At 39.8% G+C, this 15,422-nt stretch overlaps 1 protein-coding gene across 1 annotated transcript in view; it reads left to right on the top strand.

Annotated features, from left to right (window-relative positions):
- The window catches only part of klf7b (Kruppel-like factor 7b), a 78,903-nt gene extending 63,797 nt beyond the window's left edge, over positions 1–15,106 (top strand). Inside the window, exon 4 of the mRNA XM_024286518.2 lies at positions 7,271–15,106. Coding sequence (XP_024142286.1) covers positions 7,271–7,322 — 52 coding nt within the window. The 3' untranslated portion in view covers positions 7,323–15,106. The remainder of the gene's footprint in view (positions 1–7,270) is intronic.
- Positions 15,107–15,422: the final 316 nt, after the last annotated feature.

Genomic DNA, 15,422 nt, shown 5'->3' with positions numbered 1-15,422 from the left:
GTCACATTATGGTGTTTTTTTCTGAAAATAAAAAAGCATATTGGGAAAACAACCGCATGTAGCATCAAATTAGCACCCCGCTAATTGTGAATAACTGTCTACTACTTCAATGCTAACTTAGTGTTGCAAGTTTTTGGATGTTGCTAATGCTAAACTACCAACAGACAATGGAACTGAGCTACTAAGAAAAATAACATTTATATAGGCAATTGGAATGAAGGTTAAACTTTTAAAATGATTGATACACTTAGATGTTATAATTCGGGAAAGACTCGCTTTTCAGAAAAAAAATTCCTTGTGGTTATATAATGAACTGCACCTGACTCTGTGAATTTAGCTTTTAACATAAATGTTAATAAGTTAATGTGTTGTTGTTTGCTTTTATTGCTTTGATTAGTACTGATCAACCATTAAATGCAACTGATAACATGATTTTTGTGCATTAACTTTTCAACTCCAGCGAGATCGCTGGCAGCACCTTAATAACACACACTTTTTGACTCTTTGATTTACATGATCAATGTAAATCTCTACTGATTTTGACGCATATTGGCTTTGCATCGTTTTGCAACACATAAGCAGCACATAACCAGATCAGTAACCTTGTGGTAAAGTGTCCGCCCTGAGACTGGAAGGTTGGGAGTTCAAATCCAGGTTGAGTCATTATAAAGACTTTGAAAATGGGACCCAGTGCCTCCCTGCTTGACACTCAGCATTAAGGAGTTGGATTGTGGGATTAAACCACCAAATGGTTTCCCGAGTGCAGCTGTGTCTGCAGCTCACCGCTCCCCTATGGAATGGGTCAAATGTCCAGAACAAATGTCACACACCTAGGTAAGTGACAACTAATGGGTCTTTTAACATTACTAACGTAGTGTTGCCTAACGTCGCAAAGCCACTTCTTTACTGTAAAGTGTTGAATGTCCTTCCAAGGCTGCTTTCTCCACTTCAAAAACCAATGGAACTACGTTCATTTTGTAAACAGTTGACGAGTCGCAATAGTCTAAAGAACACCAGAGCTAAAGCTCTGATGTTAAAGGATTAATCATTATTTAGAGAATATCCCCATTGTGGGAGTAATAAAGGATTTGATTGATACCATCAGCGTTTTTATTTGTTTATGAAAGCCTCAACACCTTTTGCTATTGAGCAGTAGAACAAACGCACGAGAAGTTCTACAAACTTTTTGAAATACATAAGATCCATCCGCTTTTACTTTGTACTTGCAAAAAAAAAATTCTTAAAAATTAAAAAAATATTGGTTGATTATCGGTATCGGCTACAAGAGGCCGGAAAATATGTGGTATCGGTTGTAAAAAGTCATGCATCGTGCATCACTATACCTCATACTTCTCCATGTACCTACAACTGGAAGAGGCTTGTTGTTCAATTCTCATAAATCTTGCTTCAAGCGTTTTCTTTCACCCCTCTATTCCAAAATATGATCAATTTTCAAACGGTTGTCACTTCTGTGAAGGAAAATGGACATCATCCATACGTCACTACCAATCCGAGCCCTGATTGGTCAACCGATTTCACTGTCAACACTCGTCCATTGAATGTGCGTTTCATGCATGGATTCTAAAAATGGTCTTGAAAACATGCGTAGTAACGCTTGAACTTTTATGCCCAAAACATGTAACTTTTCTGCTTGAACGCGTGTTGCCCGGCCGGTGTGAACGTTGCGTCAGGCTCGACAATGCACACCTGCTCAGTCAGATGGGTTAGCTTTGCAGGTTCATTTCTGGATCCTATTACAGCAATGATAAGTACATGTGTAGCATTACCAATACTGCTCTGTCTGACACACATGCAGCAGCAGTTATGAAGAGTCTGGGTGACTATTCCAAACTGTGTCATAGTCGTAAAAACGCCCACAGCCTGGTAGAAATGTTATGAGATTGGAGTTAATACCAGCGCTACAGCCTTCCTGGCAGAACAGCCTGTCGTCTGCTCTGACCCGAGCAGCAGTGGCAACACTCCAGAGAGGGAGCCGTTGAGAGGGAGCAGCACGCCTCGGTGAACATCGTTTACCTCGTCCGTCCTGTTAGTCAAACCGACGTGGAGACACAAAAATAAAAAAATAATGGACCTTTAAGAGCCGGGTTCTGTTGGCCGACCCGCGTGGATCATTACCGTTATCAGAGCTGGCATCTGGCCCTCAAAGAAGAAGAGAAAAGTGTGTGTGTGCTTACTCATGCTTCTATTAAATAGATTCTGGCTATTGGCAAGCAGGTTGCATCTAATTGAGTGGCACCAAATGCCAGCTCTGCTTCCACTCCATGTGTGTGTGGGCTTGCAATAGTGTTCCAATCTACAGAACACACACACATAAACTTTTGCCCCAGAGACAGAGTAATTGGCTGTTTTGGGTTCCCTCTAGTTTAGGTTTTAGACATCAAATCCCCACCAAACCTGCTGGCAGCTTCTAATCCCGCCTAAGAGCTAGTGCTGTGCTGGTGCTGCACTCGCTCCTCCCTGGAACACAAAACTGCAGAAACACAAAAGCATTTAGATGCAAAGTCATAATTGGTTTGCATGAATATTTAAATGTCGGGACATAACAAGAATTCTGGGAAACACAAAGGCGTAAGCTGCTTCACGTCTGCGGCTCCACCTCACGTTATGGGTGGAGGGGGGTCGACGACTTCTGAGGGACTGTGGCTGACGAAGTGAAGTGTTCTGAAGCTCAAATGAGGTAGAAGAAGTCGGCCGAAACACGTTTAAGGATTTATTAAACAAGCATTTACTCAGTGTAAGCCTTCAGATGTACTTTCTGCTTCACGGTTAACATGGTAACCATGGTTACTAAACACTGCCAGCCTGTTGCACAACATATCAAGACCTAAGCTGCAGATCCATATATCTTTAGTTAAGCCAAAAAATAAAACAACCTAGGACATAGTCTCTGCAGAGAGGCAGTAGTTTAATAGAAATGTGTCTCTGAGTTGTGGGCGGGACTTTAGGCACGGAGCAACTCCGCCCTTCCCCTCCCCATTGATGAGAGCTCTTTGTTCATACACTCCGGCTGGATTGGATTTGGGGGAAAAAAAGCAAGTCTTTCCAAGTCAGAGGTCTAAAGACCAAGTCAAGTCACGAGTTATACATATTATAGTCCAAGTCAAGTCACAAGTCAGAGCTTTCAAAGTCCAAGTCGAGTCTAAAGTCATCAAATTCATGTCTCAGGTCTCACTCAAGTCCAAGTCATGTGACTCAAGTCCCCACCTCTGATCAGTGCTATCCAACCATACAGTTTACTGCAAGATATCAACTCAGACAAAAAAACAGACATACATGGATCTAGTCATCAAGAAGTGGATGCATAAGAAAAGAATTAAGCTGATCAGGGAGCTTGTGGCCCAGTGTATTTGCTACGTATTAAATACAACTTTTAAAAAATATATATATTAACGATTTAAATAAAGAAACAGAAATGAAGATTTGAGCCCTAATTTTATTAATATATGTCCTTTAGTTTCAGAAAAATGCCACAAGAACATGTAAAAACACCAGAAACACCATTTTCAATGGAGAGGGTCTGTAAGTTACAAGTCAGTTCCCATTCACTCCAATGGGAAGTGATCCTTTTTCTCGGGAACTGAATTTTAAATTCATCACAGTTGTACTGAAGGGTTTGTCTTATATGTACATTATTGCTTTAGATCATCTTTGACCTCATTGTCTGATAAATCTCAGACTTTTCATGCTGGAATAGTGAAGTCTATTGGAAACTGCAGGTCACGGGAATGGTTTTGTCTCAGGGCTGCATGGTGGTGTAGTGGTTAGCCCTCCTGCCTTACAGTGAGAAGGCCCTGGTTCAAATCTCAGGTGATTTATCTCTCTGTTCTCCTGGTGCATGCATGTGTTTTCTCCAGGTTCTCCACTTTCCTTCCACAGTCATGCTTCATAGGTTAATTGTTGATTCTAAATAGTTTCTAGGTGTGCATGTGTAAGTCTATGGTCCTGCAACAGACTGGCAATCTGTTCAGGCTGTACCCCTACTTTTGCCCAACAGTAGAAGAGATAGGCTCCAGCAACCATGTGACTCCAAAAGGAGATTACGCGGGTTTGGAAGATGGCTAGTCTGAACTTACTCAATGTGGGAGTTTGTAAAAATTCAAGGCGAAAGAATCACAAAAGCATCCATTTGACTCACAAGTTAATAATTTGATTTGTCTCAACACAATTTCATTAAACATTCATGTATCAACTCTTTGTCCTGAACCGTGTTGAGCAACAGTTTTAACATAAAGGTTTAAACTGGGATTAAAACTTTATGTGATTGAATGACTCATTACTACATGTCAGAATGTGTATTATAAATATATATATATTACCTAAAAACAAAACTTTAAAATCTTTGAAAGAAAATACATTGATATTCCATTTGTAGTTTAATAACTTCTGTCTTTAATGAGCCCAGGCCTCATTACATAACATACAATACATCGATTTTACTTTTAGTTGTTAAATTTTCTGTTTTAAATGTATTTGAGTTTTAAAAGCTTTAAAAAGTTTTAAATTAAATATAATTTTCATATGTGACCACGCTGTCATTGAATTTGCTAAAATTTTAAATGAACAAAAGTGAGACTAAAATGGATTTAACAACATTTTCTTTCATTTCCAATCATCTTTTTACAGCATTTTAATAACTGTAGCCCTTGATGACCCTTCTGCCCTTTCTCCTTAGCTTTTTGACAAAATCTAAGCAGGACAGAAGCACACAGTACAGTACCAGACAGAGTCCCTCTCCACCCACCACAGACACATCTGTGGTGGGTGGAGAGCGCCGAACATTTCCATAAGAATGGCAGAAAGTGGCAGCCATGGAGAAGTTAACATTTGATAGAATGTTCAATGTGACACAATTTCTCCAGGGGATACACAAACACACACACACAAGTACACACAGGACTGTGTTATTAATCCTTCCTAATCAAGCAAAGACCCCCTGATGTTTCTGTGGGGATGGGAGGAGGAGCAGGAGCACCGGCGGAGAGAGGAGAGGTTAGAGGAGGATAATAAGGAAGTATGTGTGTATTTTAGGGGAATGAAGGAGGGGTGAGGAGGTACCAGCTGGACTGGCTGCAACACCCCCCCTACCCACCCAACAGTGACACAGAGGCTGGCACGGCCATCTGTGCAGACACACACACACATGCACAGACCAGTGAAGGTGTACAGTAGGTACCACATGGCTGGCGAAGGAGCGAAGTGAAACGCTTGACTGGGGACAACAAAGAGCAGAGTTCAGCTGTTTGGACTCATTTTCAGAATGAAGAGGGGTTTTTCCACACTGACAACCAACAAAAACAAAAACTGGAATATCTGGTGACCAACTTCATCTTTACGAAAACTAGATTTTAGATAGAAGTGAGGCCTCCACAACCCTGCTGGCTGATGATTCACATAAGTTTTCATACTTGTTTGCGATGCCCTAGAAAACCTACATTCAGTAAAAACTACCCACCTGAAAGCTGTAAGAAAATTAAATTTGTCCTGATTATTTTGACTAAAATGTCAAGGGACAAAACTTATTTATTTTTTACAATTTTGAAAGTTGGAGTCAGGTCTGTCCCAGGTCAAAGCCTTCTCACTTCGAACTCGTCATGTATGGACATATGGTTAGGGCCCCTTCCGCATCCCTTTTTGATATTTTGGGTGTCCCCAACTCGTCGTTTTTTGATGTGCTGGCTGTTCTTATTAAATCAGGGGTCCCTGGACCGCAAACCGGTACTGGTCCAAGGGCCAACCCCTGGTACCAGGCCACAGACAGGGAAAAAATGCATATGCTAATCCCCTAGGGTCCGCTACCCTCGGGACGTGGACAGGCACCCAAAAACCCCAATACCCTAACCCTAACCTGATACTAGTTCCCCGTCCATTAAGGCATCCGATCCTAGAAGTTGGGGGCACGGGATTTAATTGGAATAGCCAGCACATCAAACACACAAATTGGGGACACCCGAACATTTTCACACAAATCAGAGTTGCAGCAGTACCGAGGTAGAGTGGTCGACCTCTTGTCACAGGTTTAGCTCTCATTGTGCCTGCCCATGTGTCAAAGTGTGCTTGGGTAAGACATTGAACCCCACATTGCCCACATTTGCTCTCGCCTCTCGTTTAGTCATATCATTTGAGCTGAAAATAATTGCGGATGTTCAGTTTTTATGCGCCCGCGATCGATAAAGCAGCGGTCGTAAAACTGACACACACTTGTGAATCCCGCGGTGTGTCGTACATCACCGCCTCCTGGTTTTATGTCATCAGGTGCACTTGGTACCAGAGTTAAACGGCCCGGGATCAAGGAGCCCTGCCAGCCCGCCTGCATCAGTCTTGGTGTTCACTCTGCATATCTAATTAGTCTCAGCAGTTGTGTTTTATGATCAGCTGCAGAGGTGATTTACGAGCGTGATCCAGTCCTGTTTAGAGAATCCCTCGCTGAGCAGGTCTTTATTCATCTTTAGGTCTATGATAAAGCAACTCAAAAGTCATTTTTGAATATTCGTGGGGTTTTATTACACATTTTTTCTATTCAGATTCAACCTTTTTGACAGCTACTGAAACAGTAAGCATGTGGTAGATATAGACATCTATTTTCCAACACCCACAGTTTCCAAGTGAACCCAACTGAAGTGTATTTCAGATGGAAAAAGATTTACAGGTACTTGTTGTGAGTGCAGACAGCCTATAAATATTTTAGAGAACCCAAAAATGTTGAGCTTTACTTTCTTGGGAGGGAATTTATGCATTTTTCCCAGCAAATACATCACTCGAAGTAGTAAGGGATGTAGAAGATAAGCGATAAAATAAAGTAAAAGTGGACAGAGCCCAAACGTAGAGATACTTTCATGTCTCCGAATATCTTATCCTTGATTTATAAAGTAAGAAAAAAAGATCTAAAATGTATGAAAAAGTGTGTGAACGTTCTGCAAGTTCACACCACAACCAATACTGTCTGACATTTTCTGGATTCAACATGGCGCCATTCTCCTGCGATAACTGAACTAAGTTTATTTGATTGGAGCAAGAATCAAGTCATTTTCTGTGGGTGACTACATACTCACTAGGTCCAGTTCTCTCATACAGTCAAGGGTCATACACAGGGACAAGAACGGTCACTCTACAACACCCCAAAAAATATGATTCAATATTTTTGAAGTCTCATGGGCGACTTCTTCAGTGTTAAAGGGTTCTGTATTTCCTGTGGCAGTTTTGCGACGTTGCTTTAGTATTTACCTCTTGGCTTCTCCTGTTGTGTCCGTAGGTGTTTCTCCCGGTCGGACCACCTGGCTCTGCACATGAAACGGCACATTTGAGAGCGAGAGGAGCAGGCGAGGGAGAGGAGGAGCAACGGAAGAAGAGGAGGAGCGAGAGAGGAACGTGCAGACTAGCAACCCACCACCCGCCCCGTTCGTCCTGTCCGACAACCGGATGGAAACGAGGAGCAGCTAGATTGTTGTTTTTCTTTAAATCTTCACTTTCAAGTTTTTCGCCGTTCACACTTCACACATGGATTTCTGATTGCATCATCCCGGTGAACCCCGGCCGCTTTCACGCCGCTCTGGGGGCTTGGACACTGCCAAACCCACACACACCCAACTCACACTCCGCCGCCTTATTTCTTTATCTTTACTCATGGTGTTTACAGTCACTTTTTTAAGGAGGTAGTTCAGTGAAGAAATTCTCATAGCTGTTCGTGTTTTACCGACGATATTCAACTTTCTTTCATGCTTTTTTGAACATAAGAAACCACCATCTGCCGCAGTCAGGTTCTGAAATCAACGTGAAGAAAAACAACAATGCCTAATCTGTGGGAGAGGCTACTCTGACTGGCTAATAGCATGACTGACAATCGGACCCAGGGCCCGGGAGTGAGGGGTGTTTTTCGGAGCGCCTTTGGGACCTCGGTCGGCAAAAGCTGCTGCAGCTCTCAGGCTCTCCTCCAGGGGGCGTTTGCATCTCTCACCTTCACCGAGACGCCTGCCGCCTCCGCAGGCCATCTGACAGAAATGCGCAGCGACACTTTCTTCCCTTTTTTTATCTACTTAGAGGATATTAATTCTTCTTAATGTTCTTATTAAAAACAATGACACTTTGCTCTTATTTCTCTTGGAGAAAATGTCTTAAAACTCACTAGGTTTGAGAGAAAAACAGAAAAAACTTAAAAAACCTACAATGTTTTCAGCAGAATGTGTGGGAAGAGAAGAACTCAAATCCCAAGGGAACTGACTCTGCACCTGCAGCCCGCAACAAATCAGCGGATGGAGTTTTATTTGAAAAAAAAGTGGAGAAGTCTTCATTTCTGTGGTTCTGTTTGTGCTGCAGCTGAAATCCTTGGATGACCTTTTCCAGTTTAGCTTTCCACCAGTCAGGAAGAGGATCCAGCTAAAACTGGCAGGTTGTTGTTTTTTTTTTGTTTTTTTAAAGTCCTTTTACTTTCAAAGAATGTTCTGAAAGTCACTCCTGTGAGCTTTCAGACTCATCTCCACGGCAACACTGCAGAGCAAGAACGAAGGAGGAAAAAAAAAAAAAAAAAGCTGCTTTTCGGTTCATCACTTCGGACTCCAGACGCCAACCAACTTTTTCCTGTTGGTTCCGAACAAACCAGGTCGCAGAAGGCCTGTCGCATTTGCCTGTTTCCTATTCGTTGACTGCACTGACTTTTTTTTCCAATGTTACCTGTGCTTTTTCAGTTTTATTTCTTTGACAGCAACAAAAAAGGAAAAAAGGAACATGAAAAAAATCACAAAAGATTTCTTAAAGTCATACTAAAAAAAACTGTCTCACTTTAACACACACAAAGCACATTTATTCTGATAACACAGAGACAACATACAATTTTAGATCATTATTAAACCTGTGAACAGGGTTAAAAAATACAAAACACTGCATGACAGGCAAACACACACACACTCTCCAGCTCATGAACGAACACTCCTGAAATAATACACTCTGCTCCTGAATCTTTCTTCACAATAGATGTAGAAACTATTGTTTAGTAGAAGAGAAGCTTTGCTCTTGGCTGAAGGTTGGATGTGAGAATGTTCTTCAACAATCACTCACGCAGAACTTTACGCCTTATTTAAAACACTTCAGAGTTCGTGACTATGTTTTGTAACATTTAAGAAATCAGAAATGTTATTGCAATCCACCACTGGTCAATCAAAGTCTGCTAAATATTTGAAACAGACCTCTGTTGTCATTAAAATGCCTCCCCACACATGCCAGCATTTTGACTCTAACCGATGCCGACTGGTGCGGTTGGGTGAAGCAGGAGAATTCTAGAGCTGGTGGGGGTTCACACCAGACTCCTGCCAGTTGGCCTCGCCAAACGTGATCAGGTGAAATACAAATGTTCACCTCTGTGGTGGGAGGGGGGTTCAATCAATACCAAAAACCTTCAGCCATGAGCAGAGAGAGCCTCATCTTCTGATAAAGAAAAAAAAAAAAACGTTCTATCTAGCGGCAGCTTTCTCTATGAACTTTTATCCATCTGCTGGATATGAGAAAACATCTCATATTTATATAGAAGCAAATGTTGGTTTTCTGAACTTTTCCAGCTTTTAATTTGTCATTTTCAGTTGGATGATGGAGTCCCTCTAAAACAGTCGAGGCACTACTTTATATAACAAACAATCATAGGTGAATGATGATCATGAGCACTTTTTGCCAGTTTTGTTCATTAATAACGTGTTGGCCCTCATATTAAACAGAATGTGAGGGCAGCAGCCGTCCAGACTTCATTCCAAGCAGATTCTGAGGGAGAATTTTTTGTTTTAATCATGTTTTTTTACTTGTTCTATTTATTTATTTATTTACGATCCCCCCTCACAGTGAACTCCATTCATTCATTCATTCGTGCATAAAACCAAACTCCCTGATCTCAGAGGCTCAGAAACATTAAAACGATTCTAACAGCTTTTCATTTCACGGACTCCGGCTTCCTCTGAGTACATGAAACTCTTATCAGACAAAGTTCCTCTTCCTTTGAGCACCCATCGAAGCTTTTTATTTGTTTCTCTGATATCAAAAGAACCGTTAGTGGCGATCATGTTCAGTACAAAAATAATAATTACCAGTTTTCAGAATTAGTAAGGAAATCAAATGATGGTGAAACTGAAAGGAGTCAAAAACTTCTTCTGACTTTTAAAAACAATTTCAGAATCGCTTACTAAAAGTGTTCATTGAGGGGAAAAATCTACATAAATAGTAATTGGTTTAGAGGAAAAGTCGCGATGTGCGATCTTACTGATCAATAATCCGATGATGATTTGACATGCGATACGTGAACAAATGACAAAACGTTGTTTCTATTTCCCTGCAACAATTTTATTTCAATAAAAGTCAAAATAATTCTAAATTAAACTCCACCCTCGTGGACATTGGAGGCGGAAATCTAACATAAAAGGACTCCATTTGATTGGTCAACGATGTGAAGGGTCCATCTGATTGGTCAAATGCATAAATCTGTGAAATACTTCAAGCTGCCATGAGATTGTGAGTAAACATTTAAGGGAACCATCTATCGCAGTTTACGCCATCTTTTGCAATACAAGTATCTCAGTGATGATAATTTTTTTTTGACCAGGTCTAGTTGAGGAAGTCAGAAGTACAAAACAATCAAATCTGAACTGAAATCAATCCTGACAGTCATCAAAGTCCCTTCAGATGCTAATAATTTCAGTTTTTGTCTTCTCAGTCTACTAAAGAAAGTTTTCTGCAGCTCTGGGTTCTTTATTTTTCTCCCAGGTTCCTCCAGGCCATGTAGCTGCAACCCTGCAGCTCCTATCAGCACCGATACCTTTGGGTAATCCTTTAGCTCTGAGCTAACGAGATCGCTCAAAGTCTCAAAAACACACCTTAAGCTCGACTGATTCCACACATATGCATTTAATGTTTTGCAAGTAAGATTAATGAAAAATCATGAACTCACATACATATTCAATGTTTTTTGCTTTTTCACGATTTAAAATCCAAATAAATTACCATTAAAGTGTACAGTCCCAACAGAGATTTAATCCCCACCCATCCATCAGGCGTCCCTCTTCTTTCCATTTCCTCCATGGTCATCCTCATCTGTGTCCACAGCAGTAATCCCTGCTCTGAATGCACACTTAACACATTTTCCCAAAGATTTGCAAGGTAACTGTTGTGAATGTAGTATACCCATCAGAGAGGGAGCGCGCAGGCAATGCATGATGGGTAGGAGGTGGAAAAATAAGGGATTATTTCAATCTTGATTGCAGACGCGCTCTCCCTTCTTCACAGCATTCTCACGCTGCTGTCCGCTGTCAACTGGAGCCGAACTAATTGCTCCGTAAATGTAAAAAAATATTGCGTTTTCAGTCTGATGGGCCACCTAGAGTAGTGGCGCTAGCAGCTAAAGCAAGAGCGAGTAGCTTTAGTTTAAGTTAGCCTCTTAGCATCAGGAAAGTCTCTTTTCAGAGTCAAAGGCGGACTGTAACTCTTTAAAAAATCTGAATCTGCTGTGGTACAGAAATATTGTCCCAACGTCATTAGGGCTGTGTCGCAATTCCCTCACTACTCTCTAACCCCTAAAACAGGGGTGTCAAACTTCCGGCCCGCGGGCCGCATTCGGCCCACCAGACGGTTTAATCTAGCCTATTCATCAAGAAAAAAAAATATGGATGTTTGGGGGAAAAAAGCAAGTTTCAAGCCCATTCCTGTGGTGAGTTATGGTTATTTAAAGGAATGGCTGCAATGTGCAATTCCAACACAATACATCAAGAAATACATTTGCAAGACAGTTTGGTTCCCTACCAACCTCACTGCTGTTAAGTTGCTATAAAAACACCAAAATTACCAAAATGCTGTTGCCAAAAAGATAATAATAATAGCTCTAATAACAATAATCATGAGTGTTGAATGTGGCCCCTGAACCAAAATGAGTTTGACACCCCTGCCCTAAAGAGTACCCTGATTTTTAACGTAATCCAGACACCATACTTTTTTTTTTAAAAGCCAAATATGACATTAACCATTTGCCAAACTAAAAACATATTTTTTATGAATACTTTATGAAATCCACTGGGCTCTAATAATTAAAACTTTGATCAATTTTGGGAAATACAAATTTACTCACCTATTTTCAAATGATAAATTATTCAAACTCAATGCATTGTGGTATATTTTTGCCAATCTTTCAGACTTTTGGGAACTTTCCAGGTCACTGTATTTTGAAATAGTTAATTCGAACAGCCCTAAAAAATGGCAGTCGCCCTCTATAGTGCATGAAGTAGTGAGTAGTGAAGGAATTTTGACACAACCTTGGAGTTTTATCCATTCGACTACAGTTGTTTTCAGTCAGTCGGACGCCAAAATGTGCTAATAATTGCATCTTCTCATCTTAAGTGTAGAAGAAAAACCTACTAAAAGATCCTTTAAATATTCCGTTTTAAATTAATCTAACCTAAACAACTTTTACATCCAGACCCTTTTTTTTTTCTTTATGAAAATGTGGAATCGCTTTAACGGATCTATGAATGTAACGCGTCTCTAACCAAGAGCAAAATTTCGTTTGCCAGATTTATGAACTTGCAGAAACACTTTTCTGAAGCAGGCTCCAGAATCAGAGGACAAAAGTGAGGAGAGGTCATTATGTTCCGATTGCAGAAACTCCGGTTGAAAACTTCTTCCGTTGCCACATGAAGATGTTTCCCGAAGGCCCAGGCTTCAGATGTCCCACCGTATCGGTCTGAAGCGACGACTAGCGCCCCTCCTGGCAGCTTTTGTAAATAGCGTGAGATCTTACATGCAGACCTCTCTGTTTGAAACTTACCATGTGTGGCAACAGCACATTTCTGTAGATCTGCTTTAGTTCTTGCAGCCATTGCACTTAACGTGATTATATTTAGCTATCGCACTCTTCACACTGCTAGCATAGTCTGTTTAAGCACTCTGTCGAATATCCACTTAACATTTTTATTTTTTACATGACTAGGATGTACTTTGCCACCAAGAACCATAGTCTACTAATCCAGTTGGGGAGTCAGACCAGCCTGCCCCACCCTCCAGTGAAATGCCTTTTTCAATCACTGTTCCTCTGGGGGCGTGTCCTTCGCTAACACTTAGCCAGACTTGGTTAAACTTCCGTGGCATCAGTGGCATCCCAGAATGACTGTCGGTAACTACTGTGTTTGTTCATGCTTGATGTGTAGGTATATAACAAATCCAAACATCTAAGCTCCACGTATCTGTAACGCTTCACTCCACACTCTGCACTAAACCCTCTTCACCCAAAAACCCACAAAGTCCTTCTGGAGCCCAGCATGCTCCGACATCCAACCGTTTTTGAGAATTTCTTTCTTGAGCTCTGTGGCGTGGGCGCTCCGACAGCTTCTTTGTTGAGATTTAAGTATCTTTATGAAAGCACCAGCTAAATATTATCTTAAACTACTTTGTTTTTTTTTTTATTTTCCATTAAACTCTGTCTTAATGAATTTAGTTCCAACTCTGGAAAGCCTCTCAGTATGTGGAGAAAGGATTGGTCTAAAACAGGATTGTGTTTGGGTTACTGTCATTTCCTAAAAATCAAGAAAGTCTTTAAATAATGTGCAGCTGCAAATATCCGTCACTGAAAATTTACATGGATTCCAAAACACCAGAACCACACAACCATAAAGTGTTTTGGTAAGATAATATTGTGTACAGTGAGAGGAATATTCCAAAAACTAAAACTCCAAAAATTAGTCATCTGAAATTTGTTCCCAGTCGATTTGACATCACTTGTTAGCTAGTTAAGCTAACGTAGCGAAATGCTAACAATGTTTTCCACGTGTACGGCTAAGTGGAAATAGGATTTTTTTAATTTGATACAAGTCAATTAAGCTAAAACTAAGCAAGATAGTTAGTAACATGTACTAATATTGCTTATATACAGTCATTTTAGTGCTATGAATTGAAGGAAAATGTGTGTTTTGTTGTGATCAATTCCTCTTTAAGCCAAAATACTAAAACATTTTTTTCATACACATTAATAAATTCAGATACTTCAATTAAATTTTGTGATAAATAAAAAAACTAAAGTTTTTAATCTAAACTAAAATCTTAAATCTTTAATCTTAAGCTAAAGTTTCTATCATTTAGTTACGGACCTGATTAAAAGAAATTTACCAGCTTTTTCTAAACTGCTTGTATATTAAAATTGTTGATATTCTACTTTAAAACCTACAGCTTTAAATAAAAAAAACAACAAATAAAATCCAACCCAAGAGTCTAATCCGCCACACTCTTTTTTAATTGCCAATATAAACAGTTTTTTTGAATATATATAGTAAGAAAATGTTCATGTGAATAGTTTTACAGGATACTTTTGGTCTTATAGAATAACTCACTTCATCCTTCATGTAATGTAACAATCTAAATCTGCATAAGTGGGATTTTCTGCATACATTTAATACATAAAAACAGGCTGTAGATCCAAAACAAGACAGCTACGTTTACAAAATCAGATTAAGATTTTCAGAAGATTAGAAATTCAAAAAAGTTGAACTCATAAGTGCACTCGTTTTGGCCAATTCTTTTTCCTGCATACTGATTGGCAAATCCAGCATATATTACTTCATGGAAATGGTATTCTCCCATCTTGTCATAATCCAGGAAATATTCACAGACAGACCACCTCTGTCGAGCAATCCCAGCTCCGTATCTTCTGGGATGACGAGAGTAGAAGTGGAAACTATGACAAGCTTCTGTGTGTTTGATCACCTCACCACTGCGCTTCTCATCCGTCCTGGCAGAGCTCCGTATCTGATACTTCATATCACCGTTGGATCTGGAAGCTTTTATTCCACTCTGCGTTCCTTTCTTCTGCCAACTCCATTCGGTTGGATTTAAGTTCTCTTGTTTCACTTACGATTTTTGCTGTACAAAGTGTTTAAAATATTATTTGTATTATATGATGTTAGTACGGTAATGTTCTTTATTAAGGAAGAAGAAAATTTATTTTTGTTACTGGTCTGTTTCATAATTCTTTTCTAAATTGGTATTGTAAGATATCTATGCAAGAACTGTTAAGTGGAGCATTTTTATTTAAGAATGTAATATGTGTAATAAATAGTAGAATCTGGTTACAGCCCAACATGTCTGTTTTATTCCATTCCTTAACTTGTAACAGAATCAAAAAGTGATCTTATGGTTAAATTCATGTAAAACATTTTGACCAAATTCTTGTTTCTGTCTTGTGATATTCATGTTGATTTGCATTTATTATTCTCGGAAATTTTCAAAGTAAAATGTCAAATTTTTCACAAATTACCGACTTAGTCTTTAAAAAAAACTTCTTAAGAATGCATAGAAATGATGAGAACTAGTTTTTGGTGATGTGAAGAGTTGATTTATTAGTGAGCAATAGAGAAACGCTGCAGAAACAGTCAAAAATATTTAATGAATGGAAC

The sequence above is a fragment of the Oryzias melastigma genome, linkage group LG21 (genome assembly GCF_002922805.2).
Source record: "Oryzias melastigma strain HK-1 linkage group LG21, ASM292280v2, whole genome shotgun sequence".
NCBI classification, from domain to species: Eukaryota; Metazoa; Chordata; class Actinopteri; order Beloniformes; family Adrianichthyidae; genus Oryzias; species Oryzias melastigma.
This window is presented reverse-complemented; position numbering and strand designations above follow the sequence as displayed.